This window comes from Conger conger, chromosome 15, assembly GCF_963514075.1.
Source record: "Conger conger chromosome 15, fConCon1.1, whole genome shotgun sequence".
Lineage (NCBI taxonomy): Eukaryota > Metazoa > Chordata > Actinopteri > Anguilliformes > Congridae > Conger > Conger conger.
The window spans coordinates 31,848,933-31,873,718 of NC_083774.1; the positions used below are offsets into that span (position 1 = coordinate 31,848,933).

Below are 24,786 nucleotides of genomic sequence, written 5' to 3' on the forward strand. Positions count from 1 at the left end.
TTGCCAGATTTAATAAAGGGCATTTTTATATATTTTGGTTTCGCCATATAGAAATTACGGCAGTGTTCATACATGGTCACCATAATGTTTGGGACACAGTAATGTTATGTAAATAAAAGTAGTCATGTTTAGTATTTTGTTGCATATCCTTTGCAAGCTGTGACTTCCTAATGTCTGTGACCGATCAACATCATCAGAGCCTGGATATATTATTTTCAGGTTGTCCTACAAGTGATACTAAAACTCTTTGCATTTGAATGGATGTCTATGGGAATTTGGGGTGGGACTAGATTCCGCTGTAAATTATGCAGATACAGTATGGGACACATTTGTTTGCTAAATGGCTTTAAGTCATCAAGGGTCTGAGGTATCAAATGAGCCTCCATCCTCCATGCTGCTGCTAGATATGCAATCGATATGAAAATAATTGTTTCTCCTGGCAAATTTTCCTGTCAAACTGAACTGAAAAATATTCCGGAGAAACAATTATTTTTGTATCTACTGCATATCTGGCAGCAGCACGGTGGATGGAGTCTCATTTGATACCTCAGACCCTTGATGACTTGAAGCCAATTAGCCAACAAATGTGTTCCATACTGTATTGCATTATGGTCTGGATACGTCTGGAGTTTTTGATTGGCCATTCGGGTTGGGGTCGGTGTAGAGGGGAGCTTCCGTGCCTTCAGCAAGAGCTTCCCCCCTGTCCCTGTTAGAGGGGTGAGAGGTACATGGATCATAGTGGTAAAAGATGGTCGTCATGAGAACCTACCCTCTCTCTCGTTTTGTTTGATATTTCATTTAATTATATTTTATATCCTTTCTCTGGCTGCGTGTGTGAGTGGATATTATTTATTGCTTTAACATGTAGGTCTCATTTTCTTTTCTCGTTCTGTGCAATAAAAGAGACCTTAAAAGTTAGTCTCTCTCTCTCCCTTTCTCTCTCCCTCGCTCTCTTTCTCTCTCACTGAACAGTAATTGTTTGTTTCTGTTCAGCTCATCTTTCATTGTATTTAAGATGATGAGCTGCTTGCTTGTCACTGTCGATGTTCTTTCTAAAACGTGCTTCTATTTAATTGCATGTACGTGCTCCGAGAATATTGTTGCATCGAGGCCCTTGGTTAAGTGCACCATATGTGCTGAGGTGTTAAGTTCACTGGAAATCAGAGAGGAGCAGGCTGACTGCTTCCCAAAGGAAAGAGAGAACAATGCCCAAGGCCTTTTCCCCCCACAAAGGGGTTTAACCTTTGCTCCCCAAGTAGCTTACCTCGCTGACCACTGTTAAATTGGCTCCTGTACAAAAAAGAAAAACACAATTTGCTTTCCTCCATTAAGTTCATCTTTAGCATTAGCATAAACTGTACCTTTATCTGTACCTGTGACTTTATTTTGAACATTTTATTGAAATATATTTTAATTATAACTGAAATAGTGCAGAGAATGCAGTGCACGGCTGGCTGTTGGAGAAGGATTGGCGTGTGTGTGCGTGCGTGCGTGCGTGCGTGCGCGTGCGTGTGTGTTCCTCTGGGGCAGCTCTCTCTGAGCCTTTCCCAGACGTTACCTGCACATTGTCGGTGATTGCAGGGTGACCTTTGACCCTGGAGGAGCAGCAGTATGTCAGGGCTCCTCTGGTCTCCAGTTCTCTCGCCCGGTGCTCTAACCGCAGTCATAGCAGGCTGTGTGGGGCTGCCATCCACAGTGGACCAACCCCGGGGGCTGTGTGGGGCTGCCATCCACAGTGGACCAACCCCGGGGGCTGTGTGGGGCTGCCATCCACAGTGGACCAACCCCGGGGGCTGTGTGGGGCTGCCATCCACAGTGGACCAACCCCGGGGGCTGTGTGGGGCTGCCATCCACAGTGGACCAACCCCGGGGGCTGTGTGGGGCTGCCATCCACAGTGGACCAACCCCGCAGGCTGTGTGAGGCTGCCATCCACAGTGGACCAACCCCGGGGGCTGTGTGGGGCTGCCATCCACAGTGGACCAACCCCGCAGGCTGTGTGGGGCTGCCATCCACAGTGGACCAACCCCGCAGGCTGGGTGGGGCTGCCATCCACAGTGGACCAACCCCGCAGGCTGGGTGGGGCTGCCATCCACAGTGGACCAACCCCGCAGGCTGGGTGGGGCTGCCATCCACAGTGGACCAACCCCACAGGCTGGGTGGGGCTGCCATCCACAGTGGACCAACCCCGCAGGCTGGGTGGGGCTGCCATCCACAGTGGACCAACCCCGCAGGCTGGGTGGGGCTGCCATCCACAGTGGACCAACCCCGCAGGCTGGGTGGGGCTGCCATCCACAGTGGACCAACCCCGCAGGCTGTGTGGGGCTGCCATCCACAGTGGACCAACCCCGCAGGCTGTGTGGGGCTGCCATCCACAGTGGACCAACCCCAGGGGCTGTGTGGGGCTGCCATCCACAGTGGACCAGCCTGGGCCTGGAGAGCCTCTGTAAGGCCTGGACACGTTTCACTCATTCATTTCAGCTGGTGTCATTCAGTTGTTTCCCTACCCAGAATGCTGTGCTGCAGCCAGGGATTTGTAGTCTTATCTTATCCTGTTATGAGGGATGCAGAATGGCAGTTTAGTTAACATTTAAGATTTCTGGGAATATAGCTTTTTAAAAATATATATATTTTAAATGTATTCAATTTTAAATGCTGGTTTCTGTAGAGCCTAAATGGCACGTTGATTTCATAATTTTTACATTTGCCGCATTTTATTATTAAGTAATAGCCATTTCTTTGTGCTTGTCAACTGTGAATAGGGAGAGAAGCAATGTGTCAGGACTCAGGAACCTTGAAAAGTCGTTTGTAGTCATAATTAACGAGCTTGCAGTTAAATTACTTTTGTGTCTTTATAATAGCATTGACACGGGAAATGATTTAATGTCAAAATATTTCTCACACCTGATTATTTGACCATGTTAGGTTCTCCAGAGACATTCAGTTGAATTATACAGCATATGACCTGATATTTACTAAATATATGTAAATACAAAAGAATTATTTTGTTTAATTTTTTCCACTGTTAACTTCTGTGTAGCGTTATTGTGTGCCATATAGGCTGTGTGCAAACCTCAGGTGTATTCTTTTTATGTCTCAAACAGTCGATTGTGACCATTTTGAAATCTGATAAAATTTTGGCTAACAAAAAGAAAATGCTTAAAAATCGATTTATTTGTCCCATTTACCGTTGAAGTCAAAGCTATTTGGCAGCCATATTGAAAACATTCAAAACCATTTCAGATGGTTTTCTTAATGTCAAAACTGATAGTCATTTGAGATGACAACAAATGTTATGATAAAATTTTATTGAAGTAGATTGTCAAACAATTGTGCACTACGCATAACGCAATGGTGTCACAACCATTATGTTGGTATCTCCTCACGAAGATATAACTATTTTCAGAATTGCAGTTTTATGTTCAGCCCAGCCTCCTACATTACATGCATATCAAACCCTTTAGACTTAAAAATAGTCTAAAGGGCTAAATAGAGTTTTCAGAAAGTGTATAGTCTCCCCAAAGTACCTGTCTTTTGTGTCAAATTTTATTTTGGCTCAACAATATTTTTAAATATTTCCCTTCAGCAAAGTGGGTGGTATTGTAATATGCATTAACATTTATTACCAACTCTGGAGACTAGTGTGCGTGAAAATCCCAGGAGATCAGCCGTTTCTGAGATACTCAAACCACTGTCTGCCACCAACAATCAGATCAAGTAATCGGAATTTAGTTTGAGGCAATGCCCCTAAAATGAACATATAAGAAATTCTTACTCTGCCTCGACTGCCACTCAGGCCAACCAGGGTTGTTTTATTGAATCATAACCTATGGATATTATATTTACATTAATATTATAGTTGCCAATGTTCAGTAGCACACAGCCTTTTCACACCAATTACTGATGCGATCAAGTGACTCATTAAAGGTACAATTGTTAAGATTTTTGTGTTAAAACATTGTTACAAGACCATTGTAAATCCCTTCCTATCATTGAAAAAGGCTCACTGACATGTTGACTCACCCTCTGCCGATGTTTATAGTCCTTAAATACGAGTTTCAAAATATACAGTTGACTGGCCGTATATCATCGTATAGCTGTACAATAACTCAAGCTCGCTCATTGGTTGAAATTTGGTTATAATTGCCACAGCCAATGCCGTTTTAACAACAGCTTGTTCACAGAGAAGAGGGAGAGATAAACAGTGTTGTGGTTTGAAGGTGTTTGTTGCTGCGATTCCTCTCTTGACCGTTAGAAATCCAAAATTGCCAATTGCACCTTTAACTAACATTGTAATAAGAATAGCTATACTCTTAACATCTAAACAAACATGATATTTACCTTTTTTAATCCTTTGCAATGGAACTGCTATTACATACATCTTGATCAGTAAAAAGCCATTCAAATGAAAGAATTTGAACTAAAATACATTGTTGTATATGAACAGGACAAAGCAAAAGCTTTGGCACCCTCAATATGTGAATATAGGTTTGGTCCGAGGTGTGTATTTTTTTTGTCAGTAGAAAAGGCGTTAATTTTCCCACAAAAAAGTAAATGTTACGGAGAATTTTGCATTTCATGAAATAAAGTAAAGTAACATAATAATAAATAGACCACTCTTCTGACCGGGGCTGTATGAGATTACCTGGAGTGTTAAAAGAAAACAAAACCGCAAAAGTATGCAAAACTGTGGCAAGTTTTCAGATATCTCCAGCCGATGTTCTTGGAAAGTTTCAGTGCATCCAAGCAAATTAATGTGTTATTAAAATGTGAAGGGTGGTCAGTAAATACAACTTTTTGTGATATGTGGAAACTTTTTATTCCATTCCATTCCAAGTGAAGATGATTTTGAAAAAATAATGCAATGAAAATATAGCAGAATTTACTATAAAGGGCAGTAAACCAAGCCCAAAACTCTTCATATATTTTATGTCGCATCATTGACCATCTGTCAATTCTGTTCTGAACAAGCAGAAAAGGCATGTGTGTGTTAGTCGCACTGAGTGCACATCTGTTTGTTACGGTTGCACCAAACCAACCACTGTGAATTAAACCAAAATGTATTTTTTTTAAAAACCTTTTATAAAAGCTCTGAGTTTTTGTTTTGACTACATATGAATTGTTTGATTACAGAAAATAAAATGAAATCAGAAAAAGCCGAAAAAGACAAGGTGAACCCACAGTTAGTAGCGCAGGTATGTGTTACAGTAGCACTAGGTGCAGGTATGTGTGTTACAGTAGTACTAGGTGCAGGTGTGTGTGTTACAGTAGCACTAGGTGCAGGTGTGTGTGTTACAGTAGCACTAGGTGCAGGTGTGTGTGTTACAGTAGCACTAGGTGCAGGTGTGTGTGTTACAGTAGCACTAGGTGCAGGTGTGTGTGTTACAGTAGCACTAGGTGGAGGTATGTGTGTTACAGTAGCACTAGGTGCAGGTGTGTGTGTTACAGTAGCACTAGATGCAGGTATGTGTGTTACAGTAGCACTAGATGCAGGTATGTGTGTTACAGTAGCACTAGGTGCAGGTGTGTGTGTTACAGTAGCACTAGATGCAGGTATGTGTGTTACAGTAGCACTAGGTGCAGGTATGTGTGTTACAGTAGCACTAGATGCAGGTATGTGTGTTACAGTAGCACTAGGTGCAGGTGTGTGTGTTACAGTAGCACTAGGTGCAGGTGTGTGTGTTACAGTAGCACTAGGTGCAGGTGTGTGTGTTACAGTAGCACTAGGTGCAGGTGTGTGTGTTACAGTAGCACAGCACCGCATTACAGCCGAGATGATCCAGCTTATTAGGACGCAGAGCTAAACTGCTCTAATGAGCGCTCGGGCGCAACATAAATTTAATGACCTGTGCAGTAAACAGCTCTGGCCCCCGTTTGCAGATGAATGTTAAGCAGTTTGTTACGTGACACGGGGTTATTAACGGTCACACACTCATGGCCACACACACTCACAAACACGCACACACACAAACACGCATATACACACACATGCCACGCGCACGCACACACACACACACGCACACGCACACGCACAGGCGAGTGTTTGATGTGGGGTCAGGCCCTTGCTGCGATGTGGCGGAGATTAGCGGATTCGCAGGTTAGCGGGAGGACGGGGAGCGGGCGGGGCTTCCCTGGGCGGCCCCGCGGAACCGAACGCTCCTCGCAGACGGGCGCGGGTTTCATCAAATGGCAGGAGGCCAACGAGAGACACGAGGCAAGCTGTCTGACCCAGAATCCCACGGGGGGGCTAATAACCATAACCGCACCCTGAGACAAAATCACTTACGACGCATGGTGCACAGCGTGGGGTATGTGTGTCCACCTCTGTCCCAGCAGACAGGAGGGTGTGGTCAGGGGTGGCAGTTCCCAAAATTTCCCCTTCATTCCTCTACCCCCCCCCCGTTTGACTAACCAGTGACCCCTGTACCCAGCATGCCTTCTATTCCGTTTCCCCTGTTCTCTTGTCCGCCCTTCCTCCGGGGAGCGGATCCCAGCGCCAGCAGATACATATTTTAATAACGGAGAGTAACCTTTTAGCAGGGTCGGCTGCATTAGCGACGGGGGCCGCTTCATCAGTAATGCGCCGGGGCAGAGCTTTCGGGAGAGGGTCGCGTGTTTTCCCCCGTCCCGTTGTGCTCTGTACAGGTCAGCGGAAGGGTCAGAGTTCTGAGGGCTGGCCTGGCCGATGGCGTGTGGGATGGGGGGACTGAGCACTTGAATTATGAATTGGGGGAGACTTCGAGACTTCCGATAGAACGGGAAGTTACTGTCGGCCAGTCACAAAGGAAGTAAATGTCACAAAGGAAGTATCTGTGTGAACGCCTGTTTGACTAGCTAGCGAAGTTAGCTAAACGACCACGTCGTCATGAACAGAATGTCATCAAGCTAGCGTTATTAATAAACAAGTGAAGTCCTTATTTCGATGCGATTATTAAGTCATGTAATGTTACGGTGTGTGTGTGTGTGTGTGTGTATGTATATATATATATATATATATATATATATATATATATATATATATATATATATATATATATATATATACATACATACATACTCACAAGCACTTTATTAGGAACATTTTTACTTTATAACATCTAGTTATTCATGTGATTAACTAATCAGCCAATTGTGCGGCAGCAGTGTAATGGATACAATCATGTAGATACAGTCAGGAGCTTCAGTTAATGTTCACATCAATCATCAAAATGGGGAAAATATGTGACTTTGACTTCGACCATGGAATGATTGTTGGTGGCAAACAGGGTGGTTTGAGTGTCTTAGAAACTGCTGATCTCCTGGGATTTTCACGCAGACTAGTTTCTAGACTTTGCCAAGAATGGTGCAAAAAAACAAAAACAAATCCAGTGAGCAGCAGTTCTGCAGACATATATTACTAATATTTTATTAATATTAACATTATTAATAATACTCACACATCTGCAAACATGCACATACACATACACACACACAGTCACACACACGTCTGTGCATAGTTCAATTCAAAATTTGTGGGAGAGTCACACGATTTGTTTGGTCTTTGCCCTCCAGTGTTTGAATAAAAGCATGAAGTTAAAGTGCAGACTATGTAACGTGAGTTACATGCATACATACACATTTAAACATGCGTGCCTATGCAATATACACTCAATACTGATATTTTCCACATGCACAATATAATAATACCTGAATAATACTGTAATATGTGTGTAATTCTGCATGGACACCCTAGATGGTAGTTCGGAGTTTGGATTTATATTTTATAGAATAATTAATGTTAAGTGTCATTCATAAATTATTCATAAACAGTTTATGGTTTTATGAGCGCTGTATTCACAACAGAAATAACACTCTGTTGCCCATATATAATTCAGTATTGTTCTAAATTTATGGCTATACTATCATTACTGTGAAGAAAGATGCTTGCATCTGCAAAGCCAACTTACCGAAGTGTCTCTTGCATGGGAATTAGCTTTTGGTGAAAATAATGGAGGTGTTGTGAATATCGGCACAAGTTGTGTTGGCAGCATGACAGCGACTGCAAAGCTCCACAGAGAGCTGCGAGGTACCGTTAGCACGTTAGCCTGCAGCAGCGTTAGCACGTTAGCCTGCAGCAACCATTCATTTCGGGGGGGGGGGGGATGTAACATCTGCTGAACACGAGGCCATTTTGCTGTTCTGCCTGGCCCCCAGTTGAGCACTTTGTTTCTGAAAAGATCGCGGCAGTCCGCCATTTTTGTGTTCCGTCGACAAGAACGTGTCATTCAGCCAGTTTGTTGGGAGGCCCATTAACCATTTTTCCCCTAAATGTATTCATTTCTGTACCTCCTGGTGGGTTTCAAAATATAGATTTTTTGTTGTTGTTGTTGTTGTCGTCCCTCTATTCTCCCTCCTCTGCCCCAGTTATAGTGGGATTTCGTCCTGGCAAAGAGAGCCACTTCGGGGCTGCATGGTAGGAGGGGCGCTGTGTTGTGCTGTTTAATGGCGGGTGGAGGGGAAGTGGCTGACCCAAAGGTGATAGTGTGGCCCGCCCTGGCCTACTGCCCCTCCTGAGGGCCTGGCGGGAGGTGCAGGCCGGCCCCCGAAACGCTCGCTCGCTCCGGTGAACGATGGCACTCCCGCGTATAGCCTGGGCCAGGGCTGAAACACGGGCACTCTACTCTATTTATTCAGCCATCAATCACACTCAGACAGCAACCGCACAAGAAACACCCACAGTGCCGTGCTGTTTTATCAGCTCCTTCCTCAGGCCTAGACCATTAAAATAGCAAAATAGCCCAGCCAAGGACTGGAAAAGCGCTCTCATTGGCTAACTAAAGGGTGAGAGAATTCTCCAGCTTTAACTCCAGTACCTGCATTGTGCCGTCGAAGTAGAAGAACTTGCTGTCAGTTCTTTTTCTTTCTTAAGTAGAAAATATTGGCTTGTTTTAAGTTAACGTTTGCTTGACAACTGAAATGTTCTTATTACATTGGAAAATGTTGAGAAAAAAAATCTATATAAGACTAAAATATTTGTTCAGTGTGTTTCCTGAACATTATGCCCCGTCAAATAGCTGGTATCTGTTTCGTTGAGAAAAAAAAAAAAAGATGAAATTCTTTTAAAAAGTTATTAGTAAGGGATTGAGAAGGCTTAATTCCAAAGCTGAACTCCTGAAATTTCCATTGTAAATGTGAAAAGTTTGGTTCTGGTGTTGCATTTGGCCCTGTTGGTTCTGATCTCTGTTCGTGAACCCTGGGCACACTCTGGCTTTTTCACCTTAACGTTTCTGCGGTGTTACAACCTTCACAACTTGTCTCTGCACTTAATCACAGGTATTCTACTGCAAAAACCTATTTTCACAATATTTGTATTTCGTCAGACAAAGATAATTGCATTTTTCTGCTTGTTTTCAGGTGAATTTTTAGAAAAGAATCTATATAAACTATATATAGATTATTCTCCTAATAAACTTCTCCTCTTAATAGGGTTTATTTCCAGAAATATTTATTCTTATGTTTTGTTCTTTTAGATAAATGGTTTAGGCTAAATTGTTTTCCTGAGCCCTTTTTGGCTGACGTGATGGGCTTGCGATGGTGCACTGTAACATAAAGTAGCCAGATGTGAACTTTGCTTTCTTTTGTCAAATTCACACAAATGTTCTGATCGATAACATTTAACTTGTTGCATGTAAAATGGATTTCAATTGAATTTATTTTTTCTGTGTGTTTGTCCAAGTATAAGGTTGAGAGGTTCTGTTGTGGGAATGTAAACTTGTGTTTCTCGAATTGTATAAAACCGTGTTTCAATACCCAAAGAAAAATTAAATAATTATACCGCTGTTCCCCTTTTGACGGATATCTCTGTGCGTTTGAGATATTTCGGGTTTCGGTGCCTTTGCTGTGTCTGAAACCTCAGGTTGGGTAGTTGATCCGTTGCCAGGGTCTGAGGGGCGGCCGTTGCACTCAGTGGCTTGTTCCAGATGCTTGGGGACAGGAGCTGCTGAAAGAATTACGGCTTCTTTTTTGAGCTTGTGCACAAAGCCTTGTCAATTACAGTACTGACCCAGAAATCTCCGACCTTGTGTCGACAATGACAACACAAGGCAAAAAAAAGGTTTCTTTTATCCCTGCCATTGGGGGAAGTTTATAAATGGTTGGACTACTTAAGTTTCAAAGATGACCTAATGCTTTCAACTTTCAGCGTCTGGTTATAGCGATGGCGAAAGAACCTAAAGGAAAATAATACCGTCTACTTAGATGTACATGTTTGATGGGGCGTTGATTTGGCGGGGGGGGGGTTGTTAGTATTTTATGTCTGAGGCCAAACCGTGTCACTCCAGTGAATTCAATTATTTCCCAGAGAAATTAACTTGTCAACCCCTCTTTACTTCCGTCCCATTGTTCCCTGCGGAGGGGGGTGAGCGGTAACCCTACACCCCCCCGCTCCAGGTCAAACGGATTCGGGGATGGGGTTAGCGGGGCGGATCATGAGGCCGGCCTTTCATAGCAGCGAGCAGCGCGGGGGGGCAGGACCCGGCCAGATCCGGTTTCCCCGGGCCTTCCTGCCGGGTCTGCGTTTCAAAGACCCCCAACCCCCCCCCCAATGCCATTTACAAATTACACACCCATTCCCATCATGAGAAATGAATGAATGGGGGGGGCGGGGGCGTTCTTCACTCATTCTCCCTCCCCTACCAATCCCCCCTCCCGCCCCCCACCTCTGCACTTTTAAGACCAGACCTGGTTGAACACGACCCCCAGCCCCTGCCCCTGGATGAGGATTGGTGTGTGTGTGTGTGTGTGGTTGGTGTTTAGACCAAACTGAACGTGGTGTCCGAGTGGGGTTCGTTTCTTTTTTCTTCAAGTACAGCATAAATGTATTTCTGCTCAGTCGGCCTTTCAGGGTGAGGTGGGGTAAAAGTGCCCTGAGGCTGAGGGTAACAGCTGCCCATATCGAAGCTGTCAGTGCGAATTAGCGGCAGGATTACGGACAGTTTTTACCCTAGCCTTACCGAGACCTGCACAATTCAACTCGGAAAAAAGTATGTAGAATAGCATACGGAAAGGTCTCGGCGTATCTGACCGCACTGCATAGAAACACTATTTCAAACATTGTGCTAATTGACCTTTTTATTTATATAAATATTCATTGCTGTCTGTCGGCAAACTATGATTGCTTTGCCCAGTTTTCATACTTGTAGCACTAGTGGTGATTATCTCGGTCCTGAATGCAGTTTGCATCTCGAGCCTACTGTCCCAGCACAGTGTGAAAGGATGTCCCAGCACAGTGTGAAAGGATGTCCCAGCACAGTGTGAAAGGATGTCCCAGCACAGTGTGAAAGGATGTCCCAGCACAGTGTGAAAGGATGTCCCAGCACAGTGTGAAAGGATGTCCCAGCACAGTGTGAAAGGATGTCCCAGCACAGTGTGAAAGGATCTCAGAGCGCTGAAGGATGTCACAGCACAGTGTGAAAGGATGTCACAGCGCTGAAGGATGTCACAGTGCAGTCTGAAAGGATGTCACAGCGGTAAAGGATGTCACAGCACAGTGTGAAAGGATGTCACAGCACTGAAGGATGTCACAGCGCTATATTATCAGCATAAGAATTTGAGTGAAAAGTTGAATCTTGTACATGAATTTCAAAATTTCTTAGTATTGGCATTTCCCCTTTTTACTTTAATGGCAATGTGCACTCAAGCTGGCATGGAAAATTGTACAAAACCCTGATGATTCATGTTATCCCACAGTTATTTGACAATGCTCCAGAGCATTTTGTGATGTTACTGCATATGTGCTTTTGTCATTCTTCAAGTTCCCCCGTAAAGGTTCAGTGGGATTGAGGTCAGATGATTGTGCAGCACTGCTTGCTCTTCTTTGGTCTTCAAGTAGCTCTTGCACAGCTTTGAAGTAACTTTAGTTAGTTCTAGGATTTTGAAATATGAAAAACAATCAGTTTATTTCCACTATTGCATGAAAAATGACTCACAGATTTTCAATGTAGTCTCAGACTTTTGGACCCCACTGTATCGGGTGGAATCTACATTTTAGGTGGAATCTTCTAGTGAACTTGGAATAAATGCGTGAAATTCAAACGGCCGCCCTCGGCTGGGCTGTTTCCGGCTCTTTCTCCGGGACCGTGTGTGCCACCCTGTCCAGAACGGAGCCAGCCTCTTTGCACGACCCCACCCCCACCCCCCACCGCTCACGACCTGCAGGAGCGAGAGAAAGAGAGACTCGTTCTTTTCCATCCCCCTGAGGTAGCTTTCACAGTTTAGGGCCCTCTCAAAATGGAGTCCCTAACCCTGCGCCCCCCCCGCCCCCCGCCCTGCACCTCTCGCTGGCTGTTATTGTGGCGAGATTAATGTGTTCAGGGCTCCATCCGTCATCTGGCTCCAGTTATTAGAGCCGCATCAGCCCCAAGTGTGCGGCCGCCCCCCTCCCTGCCCAAAGTTTGCGCCGGCCTTGGTGATCAGCAGTGTGTCGGGCCGCAGACACCACTTGCCTCCTGTTAATAAAGGCCCCAGCCTCAGCCGTATATACTGGGCCCTGTCAGCCGGCCTCTCCCAAGGGCCAAATAAAAGTCCTATTAACATGCTCCTCCTCATTGGTCCTGACAGCTTGATCAATTAGCCCCCTCTTTAGATGACCTCTGCACTGCCATGACAAGGAGGTGAGGCCAAAATGAATCGCCGGCTCATGTAATGGGCTGAACTCTTGCCTTCAAAGGTTCTCTTTCTCTCTCTCTCCCTTTCATGTTGTGGAGAAGCTATTGGGTAATTTGAAACGGAGCAGGTGCATCCAGTGTGTGTGTGTGTGTGTGTGTGAGTGTGAGACTGTGTGCGTGCGTGCGTGTGTGTGAGACTGTGCGTGTGAGAGACTGTGCGTGTGTGAGACTGCGTGTGAGAGACTGTGCGTGTGAGAGACTGTGCGTGTGAGAGACTGTGCGTGTGAGAGACTGTGCGTGTGTGAGACTGTGTGCGTGCGTGTGTGAGACTGTGTGTGTGTGCGTGTGTGAGACTGTGTGTGTGTGTGTGTGTGTGTGTGTGAGACTGTGTGCGTGTGTGTGTGTGTGTGTGTGTGTGTGTGTGTGTGTGTGTGTGTGAGAGAGAGAGACTGTGTGAGACTGTGTGCGTGTGAGAGACTGTGTGTGTGTGTGAGAGACCGTGTGTGCGTGTGAGGGACTGTGTGTGTGTGTGAGAGAGACTGTGTGCGTGTGTGAGACTGTGTGTGTGTGTGTGTGTGTGTGTGTGTGTGAGAGAGACTGTGTGTGTGTGTGTGTGTGTGTGAGACTGTGTGTGTGTGTGAGAGACTGTGTGTGTGTGTGCGTGTGTGAGAGACTGTGTGTGTGTATGTGTGTGTGTGTGAGAGACTGTGTGTGTGTGTGAGAGACCGTGTGTGCGTGTGAGGGACTGTGTGTGTGTGTGAGAGAGACTGTGTGCGTGTGTGAGACTGTGTGTGTGTGTGTGTGTGTGTGTGAGAGACTGTGTGTGTGTGTGTGTGTGTGTGTGTGAGAGAGACTGTGTGTGTGTGTGTGTGTGTGTGTGAGACTGTGTGTGTGTGTGCGTGTGTGAGAGACTGTGTGTGTGTATGTGTGTGTTTGTGAGAGACTGCGTGTGTGACTGTGTGCGTGTGAGAGACTGTGCGTGTGTGTGAGAGACTGCGTGTGCGTGTGTGAGACTGTGCGTGTGTGAGACTGTGTGTGAGACTGTGCGTGTGAGAGACTGTGTGTGTGTGTGAGAGAGAGAGACTGTGTGTGTGTGTGTGTGTGTGCGCGCATGTGTGAGAGGCTGTGTGTGTGTGTGTATGTGTGTGTGTGCGCGTGTGCGCGCGAGAGAGACTATGCGCGTGTGTGTGTGTGTGCGTGTGCGTGCGTGCATGTATGTGTTCACACGTGCCTGGGAAACCGTAAGCTATAGAGAAAAGCATTTTGGGTGCAGAGTGGAGTCAGGAGGCCCCTCTGTCATGCTCGGGTTTTTGTTGGTTTTATAAGGTGCTCTATTTTCTTTGTGTGTCCATTAAATGTTTGCTGCTGTAATAAAGTTGTCACACAGACAATCACCGTTAATTACAGAGAAAGGAGGCAGGTTATAACAGGACAAATCAATTTGCAGCGGTCGTCATGACAGCGCATGTTCTGTGAATTTACCGCAGGATCTCAGGATGAAAAAAAAAAAAATGTTTTCTTTTCTTTTTTATAATACTGGATTTCTTGGATGACAAAAATTACTATATTTTCTAAAGTATTGTTTTTTTAAATAGAATTTCCCTTGTTTTTCTATTTGTTCACCACTCAGGCTATTAGGAGAATGGATACAATTCAGTCTGTACTGCCAGCCTTTTAAGCCTTGAGAAATGTCAGAAAGAGGGGGGCTCTGCCTCGATTATTATTATTATTATTATTATTATTATTATTATTATTATAATATATTTTTTTTGCTTTCCCAGTATATGTAAGGTGAATGAAAGACTCGGAAAATATTTAAACATGAGATTCCATAGAGCATTCAAGTTCTGACGCTACCTTGATATCTAACCTCGATCTTCAGAGTTCGACCTTTGACCTAGATACTGTACAATATTTCCTTTTAAACATTTATACTTCTATGTTGCTGTAGCAGCAGCAGTTGCCCCAAAGCCTCTGGAATCTCAGCATATTGCCTTCATCAGAGAAATGCTCTTTCCTGCTGATTGCTCTTATATACCCTGACTCTAAAGCTAATGAAAGAGAAAATACCAATCAGACCACCCTCTTTTGGTCTCTTTTTGCCACGTGTTAAGTACATGTTAATTGCGTGTTAAGTACTTGTCAATCACATGTTAAGTACTTGTTAAGTGTTAAAGGTACGATAGGTAATTTCGGACTCCTTACGGTCAAGAGAGGAATTGCAGCAACAAACACCCTCAAACCAAAAAAGGTTGGAAAGTTCACAGTGACAAATGTGACAGAGCCTTCTCGTAGTGTTCTAGTAAGAAAATGTTTGCTTAACAGGTGACATCATGAAATGTTGACTTTAGTGTGCTGCCCAACCCTTTTTATATATTTTGTCTTTTTGAAGTTCTCACTTTACAGTTACAGTTTGAGACAAATAAAGGTTTAGCTAAACACACATGATTCAACACGTAAAGAGATTAAAGGAACGTGTAGCTGCCTAAATTGCACTCCAGACAAGGGATCACTGAAACTCTGTATACTATTGGTTATTATCCAAGCGAAGAATACTTATCTAGTTATAAGACAATACCATTTCATTATCGGTGGCAACAAGCAAATTAGCTATTAGTTAGCTTGCCAAATTGACAAATATCCACCTGAGACTCAACGCATGTGCAACAATGCTTGCAACGCTCACTACTATGTCCATATTGCCTCAGGTGGATATTTTTTTTTTTTTTTTTTTTTAATAATTTTTTATCCAATTTTTTCCCCTTTTTCTCCCAATTTGGTAGCCAATTGGACCCCGTCTGATTCAATTAGAGCCAGTATTAGATACACCGCCCACACCCCGTCCCTCGGCGGCCAACGGGAGAGCGACACGCCTTCTTCAAGCCGCCTCGCCTCCCAAGCTGTAACCGTGATTCCGAGGCGCCCAAGGTGCTTGTTTTTGTGCGGCGATCTACTAACCCTGCCAAGTCCCTCCCTCTGGAGCAGCGAGCCAATTATTGCTGCTCCACGTGAGCCGGCCAAACCTGGCTTTTGGCAGGACCGAGAATCGAACCCCGGTCCCCGGTGTGCAACTGCAGTAAACTGCAACCGCAAGTCTGCTGCGTCTTAGCCTGTTGCGCCACCGCAGCTCCCCCAGGTGGATATTTCTAAATTCTGTAGCTAATTTGCTTCTTGCTACCGATAGCAAACTGGTATTGTTTATAACTCATTAAGTAATCTTCAATTGGATAATAAGCAGTAGTTTCAGTGATAGCTTGTCTGGAGTGCAATTTGGGCAGCTACATGCGAATAGTCAGAATAAGCCCCCACGCCATTGGCTGTGGCAATTGGAACCATTTTTCAACCAATGAGCTTGAATTATTGTACAGCTGTGCAATGTTTTGGTACAGAGTGACGGTCGGTCAACTGTGTATTTTGAAACCAGAATTTAAGGACTATCAACACAGGTAGAGGGTGATTCAAAATGTCAGTGAGCCTTTTTCAACGATAGGAAGGGATTTGCAATGATCTTGTAACAATGGTTTAGCCCAAAAACCTTTATGTACTTGTTGGAGAGGTGTGATGAGGAGTCAGAGATGTGCTGTTATTGTAATGGGGAGATAAGTCAGAGGTGTGCTGTTCCAGTGTAATGGAGAGATGAGTCAGAGGTGTGCTGTTCTAGTGTAATGGAGAGATGAGGAGTCAGAGGTGTGCTTTTACAGTGTAATGGGGAGATGAGGAGTCAGAGGTGTGCTTTTACAGTGTAATGGAGAGATGAGGAGTCAGAGGTGTGCTGTTACAGTGTAATGGAGAGATGAGGAGTCAGAGGTGTGCTTTTACAGTGTAATGGAGAGATGAGGAGTCAGAGGTGTGCTGTTACAGTGTAATGGAGAGATGAGGAGTCAGAGGTGTGCTTTTACAGTGTAATGGAGAGATGAGGAGTCAGAGGTGTGCTGTTACAGTGTAATGGGGAGATGAGGAGTCAGAGGTGTGCTTGTACAGTATAATAGCAACTCAATCTGCTCCCACAATTACACGTTGAGTTTACCTTCATGTGAAGGTTTGCTCATATCTACCTACTCCAAGTCCACTTGACGTCTTCACTCCCGAAGCCCTGCAGGCCACAGCCTCTGCTTTCATTGGTTACTAATCTCTGGTTTGAGTTATTCGATGTCTCGCCCTCTCCACAAAAACCTCAACTGGAGGATGGCAGTAAACTGCACGCTGTGGTGCTTTTTTTTTTTTTTCTTCTCTCGTGGTTCTTTAAGTAGGCCGTTAAACTCAAGCTGGGATCCTTTCACAGATCCTTATGAGGTCCCAGGGTTACGAGGGTGCGGTCAAACAGAATAGGGAGATGCACGGGACTTTGCTTGCTAAAAACAAACTGTATAAAAAGCTTGGGGACAGGGAGACAAAAATAAATGGCCCATATTGTCTCACAGTTTCAAGAACCTCCAGGCTTTCAGACCGTTTCTTCCTGGCTATGTGCCAATAAGACTGGCTAACTAAAGCAAGCCAAAAACACGGTATCCCCCACCAACCGGATCTTACAATCACTCGTTTCTTTCTCTCCGAAAGACATTTTGCTGTTGGGGGGAAACTGCCTTAATGATACTTGCAAACTTAATTGAATATCGACATTCTGTATATGAGGGTAAATGGGTTCGGTCTGATAACAAAAACCTTGCACAACTGTGGATGGAACCCGTTTCTGGCCACCGTGAAAGAATCATTAAAACCCCTCTTTTCCAGGAAGTGAGTCGGCTTACTCGACACTTTCCACTTAATCCCATTTTCTTTGTAGACATCCTTTTAATTTGACAGCTAATGGAGATGGCTACCCCCTGTACGCAGCCATGGAGACGCATTCGTAACTTTGTCCAGATGGTAAAAGAGCTGCACAATATCTAATCTGGTTTGAGGAATTTGCCGCTTCGCCAGGGTACAGTATAATTAGACCCACGCAGGAAACAATGTTTCCTTCATGGGACTCGACTATCATCAATCTTTATCGGGGCTCGCAAACGCGGCCGAAGAAACGGTATATTTCACACAGCCGTTTCCACAATGGAGGCATTGTTGGAACGGATGGATTTCTGGGTTCATATTTTTACTGGATTCAAAGACCAGTTCCTGGCGTTTTCTACGGGGAACATGAATCCATCTGATTTATTGCATGGTCTCATAACTTATTAAGCGAGCTTCATTTATTTCCGCTTAGACCGCACTCTGTAGGATTCATGGGTATTTATCTCAGCCACAGGAAGAGAAAAAAAAAATAGAGTGGTATTAATAACATTTTAAGGAATAAATTGGTTTGGCGAACATGTTTGCTAAAGAAAAGGTCATTCTTTCTTAGGACGTTATTCATTGGATCGTTTTCTCCCGGTCTGTTTCTGCGTTTCCCCGTTTTCTCACAGACCTCTTTATTTTCTTTAGTGCTGGAACTTGCCTCTGCTGCGCTCGATATCATTGGCCGCTGACGCCGTGGCGATCCCTCACTGTAACAAACCCTATTGATGTTTCTGGGCTTGATTTCCCCCTGGTCAAATACAGTACAAACACTGGGGCTAAATGACTGGAAATGGCCCTGAAGCTCCTTCTGTGCCGCGCACTGCCGTTTACCCGCGCACTCTCGCCTCTCTGCTCGTTGCGGACTCGCTCGTTCGGCCCTGTTTTTCCTCCCGTTGTGCCGCGGTCCCCCAAACGCACGAGGCATCGCGCTGTCGTGCGCGTCCTGGGCATGCGTAACCACTCCGTTTACTCCGTCAGTCTTCACTGGTCTTGTCCTCCTCTCGTTCACATCGCACACGGCTTCTCTATTTCGGCCGAATATATTATTTCTGTGTCGCGCCTTTGCGAGCCTGCGAGCCTGCTGTAGCGGTGCGGCGGTTGGTCGACCGCACGTTGCACTCGCCGAAGACCGGTGCGGTCGCGGCTGTGTGTTCGCGGCTGTGTGTTCACCGCCCTGGCTCTGCAGCGCAGACTCCATTTTACCTGCCTGGTCGCCGTGGCGATGTTCCCGCAGAGCCTTGCCTGCTCGTGTCAGTGAGGGAAATGGATAATTCAGGAAGTAACGATGAGAAGAGGTGTGTGTGTAACAGTTAAGGACCTCGCCCAGGTGTCTCGGTGGCGCAGCCTGTAGAGCACTGACCGCATGCTCATTGCGAGCCGCGACGTCGGCGGTTCGAATCCGACTGTCCGACATTTGTCGCATGTCTTCCCCTCTCTCTCACTCCCATTCTTCCTGTCTCTCTATACTATATACTGTCCAATAAAGCTGAAAAAGGCCTAAAAAATATATTTTATTTTTTTTATTTTTTAATCAAGGTTCCATAATTATTGGCACCCCCGGTTTAGTCCTTCATCCATCTCTGGCAACAATATCAGCATGGAATCCTTTCCTGTTCCATTGAAACATTAATAAAGTACAGTATTTTTCACATACCGCCATTTTGAGTTGCCCGTCAGGAGGTGGCAATAATTCTGGAGCCTGTATATAATATGTATATAAGCAAAAACTGTATGAGTCACTCTTGACAAGTGCATTTGCTAAATGCCCAGTGTACTGCATCTCCCTCCGGCGGTGTGTTTGTTTGAGTGTTTGAGTGTTTGTTTGTTTGTTTTTAATGCGATGTTGTGTCTGCTCCCTCAGGACGCCCTGGTTCAACGGGTGGGGCTTCAACCTGCCCCGGGGTCAGTCTCTGCTGGACAAGTGGAACCAGGTCCCCGAGGGCGTCGACATCCTGCTGACCCACGGGCCCCCGCTCGGTAATCCCGCCCTGCAGCCCGTCCCCCCGTCCCCCCTCCCCCTCCCCCTCATCATACATTCATATTTTAAACTGCCACACGCTGTTTATTTTAGCTTGGGCCGCACGATGTATCGTGTATTTATCGGCGTCGCGATATGAACATGCGGGATGAACACGCTGCTTGAACTGCGATGAATAGTATTTATTTCAGTTGATGTTCTGTTAATTGATTGATTGATTGATTGGCTTTTCATGTGCTTTTGTTCAATAAAAGCATGTTGGAAATAATGTATTACATTTTTTCCTCTCAGTGGGTATAGGCTATTAGGCCATTGTCTGGGGTCGATGTTACCAGTGTACCTAAAGCAGAAAGACATTAGAACTGGGCGCACTTCAATATTTGTTTATTTATTGCATTTCATATCATCATCGCAATATTCAACAACGTTATGTCATATCGCATATTTTCCTCACATGCTGCAGCCCTAATTTGAGGCAAGTCACATGACTGGGTACTTGGGCACTCTTCAGTGTAAAAAATCTCCAGCGAGCCACGGTTACGTGTTTTTCTGCTTTGTTTTGTTTTGTGCGCTCTTCTCCGCTTGTGTAACGGCCGTGCTGTGGAAACAGCAGCCGCGGCGGTGGCCTGATTACACAGGACGTCGATGAGCCTGCCACGACGGCTCACAGAGTTACCCGCTCTCGCCGAGAGAGACGGGGCAGGAGAGGGGTTTTGGGCACAGAGAGTGATGGTGTGGGCGACTGGTGTCTTCCCCCAGGCTTTCGGGACTGGGTTCCCAAGGAGCTGCAGCGGGTGGGCTGTGTGGAGCTGCTGAACACCGTGCAGAGGAGGGTCCGGCCCAAACTCCACGCCTTCGGGGGGATTCACGAAGGTGAGCGCGAGCACTGTGGTTTCTCTCCTGCTGCATTTCAGCCTGTTTCAGCTTACGGCCTGTTTCAGCACACTCCCGTTTTGTGTGCCACACACACACGCACTCGCCCAGCTACCTTCTCGGTTGTGAAATGGAGGCTAGATGGGGCAGGGTGTGAGGGGGGGGGTCATATGGGGGTCGTATGGAGCACTGCTCTCGTCTCCACTCAAATCAAAATCTCATCTGCTTCTTGTCTGGAGGCACGAATGGCCGGAGCCCCGTCTACCAGAAGCACTCTGCCCCTGGTACCTTCGCCTTAATGCATTACAGATGGATTAGCTGCATGTACTTGCCTGGAGGGAAATTAAAATTGTGCTCCCTGAGAGAGAAGGGGCACTTTGTAGCATATGTTGGATCTTTTGTGCGTGAGTGCGTGTTGAAGTTATATTTATCATATTGTATTTTTGTTCAGATTAATTTACTATGGGCTTTGTATGCATTATATTTGTATTTTCTCATGTTTATGGCTTTGGGATGTTGTTGTGGTGGGGCCACATGTTGTAGTCCTTCTGTGTGTAATGGATATTGACTTAAAAGTAGTGTTGTGAAGTGTTGAGTATGATGATATGCCAACCATCTATACTAGAAAACAACATCATACACAGCGCATTGAAATACTAGCTAGCTTGCTAGTTTACGTTACACCTGACGACACTGACACACAATTTGTCTTCATTGTAGACATTTATCTGGACACTGTCAGATAATGTGCAGTTAATGAAATAACTCATAGCGTCGTTATGAGTCATCATTTGCTTGCCAAGGTCTGGTGGTCTTGCTGGTATTTCGATCTGGGGATATTGTCTTACTTGTATTTTTTTAGTTCCTATCCTACTCTTTCCAAATCCCCAAGAAGGTCAAAGCTCACTTTCAAATCACTCATTTTGTTTTATTTTGGTAGGCTACTAGTGGCAAAATGATGACAACGTTAGGTTAATTTTGGTTACAAAGTAGATAACGGAGGAATATTAAAAGATGTGTGAAGATTCCATGTAGTTGAGCATATATTGTGGATATTGACGCGGCTGGAATGCCAACTGACCAATAGAGACAATGGACCAGACCTATCCGTTGTATAATGCATTTCAGCACACTGCATACTAATAAAATAGCAGAACAACACACTCCCAATATCAATATATTACACATCTATACAATATCAGGACACAGAATACATCGGTACAATACACACCAGAACAATAGCAGTACAATGCATACCAGTACAATCTTAGTACAAAATAACATTTTTTATTTTTTGTTGATGCTTTTATATTGCCCATTTCTCCTATTTTGTCTGTACATCTATTTAACCCCTTTAAGTGTTGCCCCTTTTCTTGACACAAGCTTAAGAATTACATACCAAAAATAAAATGGTTACTATTCTTGAACTATTTTCACTGCAGGCATAATCCCGCATAATTGTGAAAGGTAACCCTTCGGGGTTTGTTTTCCAAGAGTCAGTATTACTGCAGATAGGACTGAAACAAAGTTACAGAAGCTCAAACACTGTGAGAGTGGAAGTGCCTTTTCTCACTGACAAGATTTTCGGTTTTTGACTGGATACAGATTATTGTAGCTGTGGCTTGTGCACTTAGAAACACAGTGGAGCCAAGTCACAACACTGGACAAATCCCCTTTCAAATATCACCAAATATGAGCATTCTGCATTGTTTTTTCTAATCTACATCTAGGCAGTTTTCCAAAAAGGACATTTGTAGGCTGCAGAAGGACTCACGGAAACTAAATGATATTATGGGTCTTATGAGGTGTAAAATGCTGCATTTTGCTTACTAAACTATACAACACATTTTATCCTGATAAAAAGTTTGTGCATTCCTGTCACCCTCCCAACCTCTCTGTCCCAAAATCCCTCTCCTTGCAGCTATCCTCAGACAGCAACAGGTCAAGAAGATCATAAAAAATAAGTCCAATAATTTCAATAATACCATCTTGTATACTAATATATTCATTGAGGTCCATTGTTGGAAGTTTTTGTGAAATACCCAACCCCCATCCAGTTAAACACATTCCATAATTTCACGTTATTTATTCAAAAGCAGGCTGGCTTATTAGTAAGCATACTGAATAATATAATAAAATATTCTGAGAAAGTATTTAGGGTGCTCACCGATATAAAATTGGGTCACGTAACTGAAAATGCCCTCTATTTTGTTGTCAACACAATATTATTCACTCAGACAACAGATTCCTTGGAACTCTTCCAGGAAGTTTAAACGTAGACATCACAACATTTTTTGTTTTTTTGTTGTAGAACTGTTTTTGCCAAAGTACAATGGACTCCATGTGCATATTGAAAATACTAGTTTCTTTTACGCCGGCGAAAAAATTCTGTGTTGTTTTATGCAAGCCTAAGTAATTATACACCATTGGAAACAAAATGTCATTAGCTAAAATGCTTATTAGCCATTACTTCGATAACATGCCCATCGTCGGTTCTTTGATGAGCTGTAGTTATACAGAATTTTCTCACACACGGATGGGGGTAACTCCTTTTCTCTGCAACTAAATTACAAATACTGTTCAGAGACGGTTGCACTTGGTCTCAATGTGTTCGAGAGAGCCTGTATAAAACGTAGATAATAGCATTTCTATGTGCAAGTACATTTGTAGAAGTATACAACGGCGAAACGGACAACAATGATAATTCCTCCAGAGAAATTAGAAGTAAACAATGGGACATTCTATCAACGTTTCTCCGAGTTAGCACATTTTTAGAATTAGAAACTATTACGCATTTGGTCCACTGTATACTTGTTTTGAAAAGGACACTGACGTTACCTTATTTCTTGTAGTATGTGGAGAAGGTGAGCCCCCCCCCCCCCCCCACGGCCCTGGCCTGAAGGGGTTAAAAACTTTTTTTTATAATCATAAAAAAATATATTAAAAATGACAAGTTGGGTTGAATGGCCTGTTCATGTCGATTTGTCTTCTGTTCTTATGCTAAATATCAGTACAACACAAACCAGTACAGTATAAGTACAATGTCAGAATAACACAAACCAGTACAGTATAAGTACAATATCAGTACAACACACACCGATACAATATTCGTACAATATCCATACAGCACACTCCAGTACAATATCCGTATGAAGCATACAAATGCAATACCTGTACACGCTTTTTTATCTGTGGTTTTGACTTCCTGCCATGACAGCGTCTTGTCTGTGTCGTCTCTGCAGGGTACGGCATTATGACAGACGGGTACACGACGTACATCAACGCCTCCACCTGTACAGTGAGCTTCCAGCCCACCAACCCTCCAATCATCTTCGACCTCCCGAACCCCCAGGGCTCCTGAAACTCCCTTTTTTTAACCGTTCATCAGTCTACTAAATGTTTCTTTTCAAAAATGTTAGTCTTTTGTAAACTTGCTGGTACAAAAAAAAAAAAAGAGGAGAACCCGAAACGAAGACCTAGCTGGAGTAGCAGGTAAAGAGAGGTCGCGTTATTGAAAATGAGTTTGATCTGTAAGATAACAAATTTTGTGAATTTGTATAATTTCCTTATATATTTTGTTTGAAGTTGCTGGATACGTTGCTATTAAATGCCGTTGTTATTTTGTACTTGCTTTATTTTCTTGGACAGCTGAGCTTTCTTTTGGCCGACGGGGAAACTGCCTTGCCCCGGATTCTCAGTGTGTACGGATTGTGTGCTTTCAGAACCATGGTAGGCAGGCCCTCGCTTTTCATTCAGGTTCTGAGAGTAAACCGATGTCAGATTTTACTCGGAGTGCGTACCTCACTCCTGATCAATTGCAGTGCGTCACAGGAGTGTAATAATTTAACCTCTGTGCTTTTTTTTTGTCGTGTCTGATTGCAGAAATGAACTCTTGTTTTTCTATATGATTTTGGTGTAGCTTACATATACTTAACTTGCCTTATGTGAGCTGAGAATATGTCCTCTAAAGATATGTTTGCAGAGTGAAAACTAACGTTTTCCCAACACGTCTGCCTAAACAAGGTTCAGCTGTCCTTTAAATTGTGAATATTATTGTATTTGTGTTTCTGTCTTTTTTCTCATTTTGCACTCTGTGTAAATGCAATCTTGCTAGCACAAAAAATGTTGCCAATAGTCGCTTCAACTTCGCTCTTGTAAATTGCTCCATTGCTTTTTTTCAGACTTGTTTTTTTGTTTTTTGTTTACAGAAGTTTAGAACTGCTTTTTTTTCTTTAAATTTATTGTGATATATATTTAGCTGCCTTTATATGCAAATAAAATTGCAAGATTTTTAATTAAATACCTGTCTGTTTTTTTTTTTAATGCTTTGTCACTCCATTGTCATTCAGCTGATGATGGCATTCAGCTGTGGCTCTAAATTTAATTTGTGTCCAGTTGTCAAACATTGTCAGATACCCATTTCACACATGATTTCTCGTACACTTGAATCACGCTTAATTCCTTAACACACCCTTTTTGTGTTTTCTAAAATGTATTTAAATTTACACTGGTTTATATTC

The 24,786-nt window shown here is 44.0% G+C and overlaps 1 protein-coding gene across 3 annotated transcripts in view; it reads left to right on the forward strand.

The window, feature by feature from the left end:
* mpped2a (metallophosphoesterase domain containing 2a) overlaps positions 1 to 24,566 on the forward strand; it is a 62,855-nt gene extending 38,289 nt beyond the window's left edge. For all 3 annotated transcript variants that reach the window (XM_061222043.1, XM_061222045.1, XM_061222044.1), the window contains exons 5-7: positions 19,277 to 19,392; positions 20,153 to 20,266; positions 23,509 to 24,566. In XM_061222043.1, coding sequence (XP_061078027.1) covers positions 19,277 to 19,392; positions 20,153 to 20,266; positions 23,509 to 23,627 — 349 coding nt within the window. In that variant the 3' untranslated portion in view covers positions 23,628 to 24,566. The remainder of the gene's footprint in view (positions 1 to 19,276; positions 19,393 to 20,152; positions 20,267 to 23,508) is intronic.
* Positions 24,567 to 24,786: the final 220 nt, after the last annotated feature.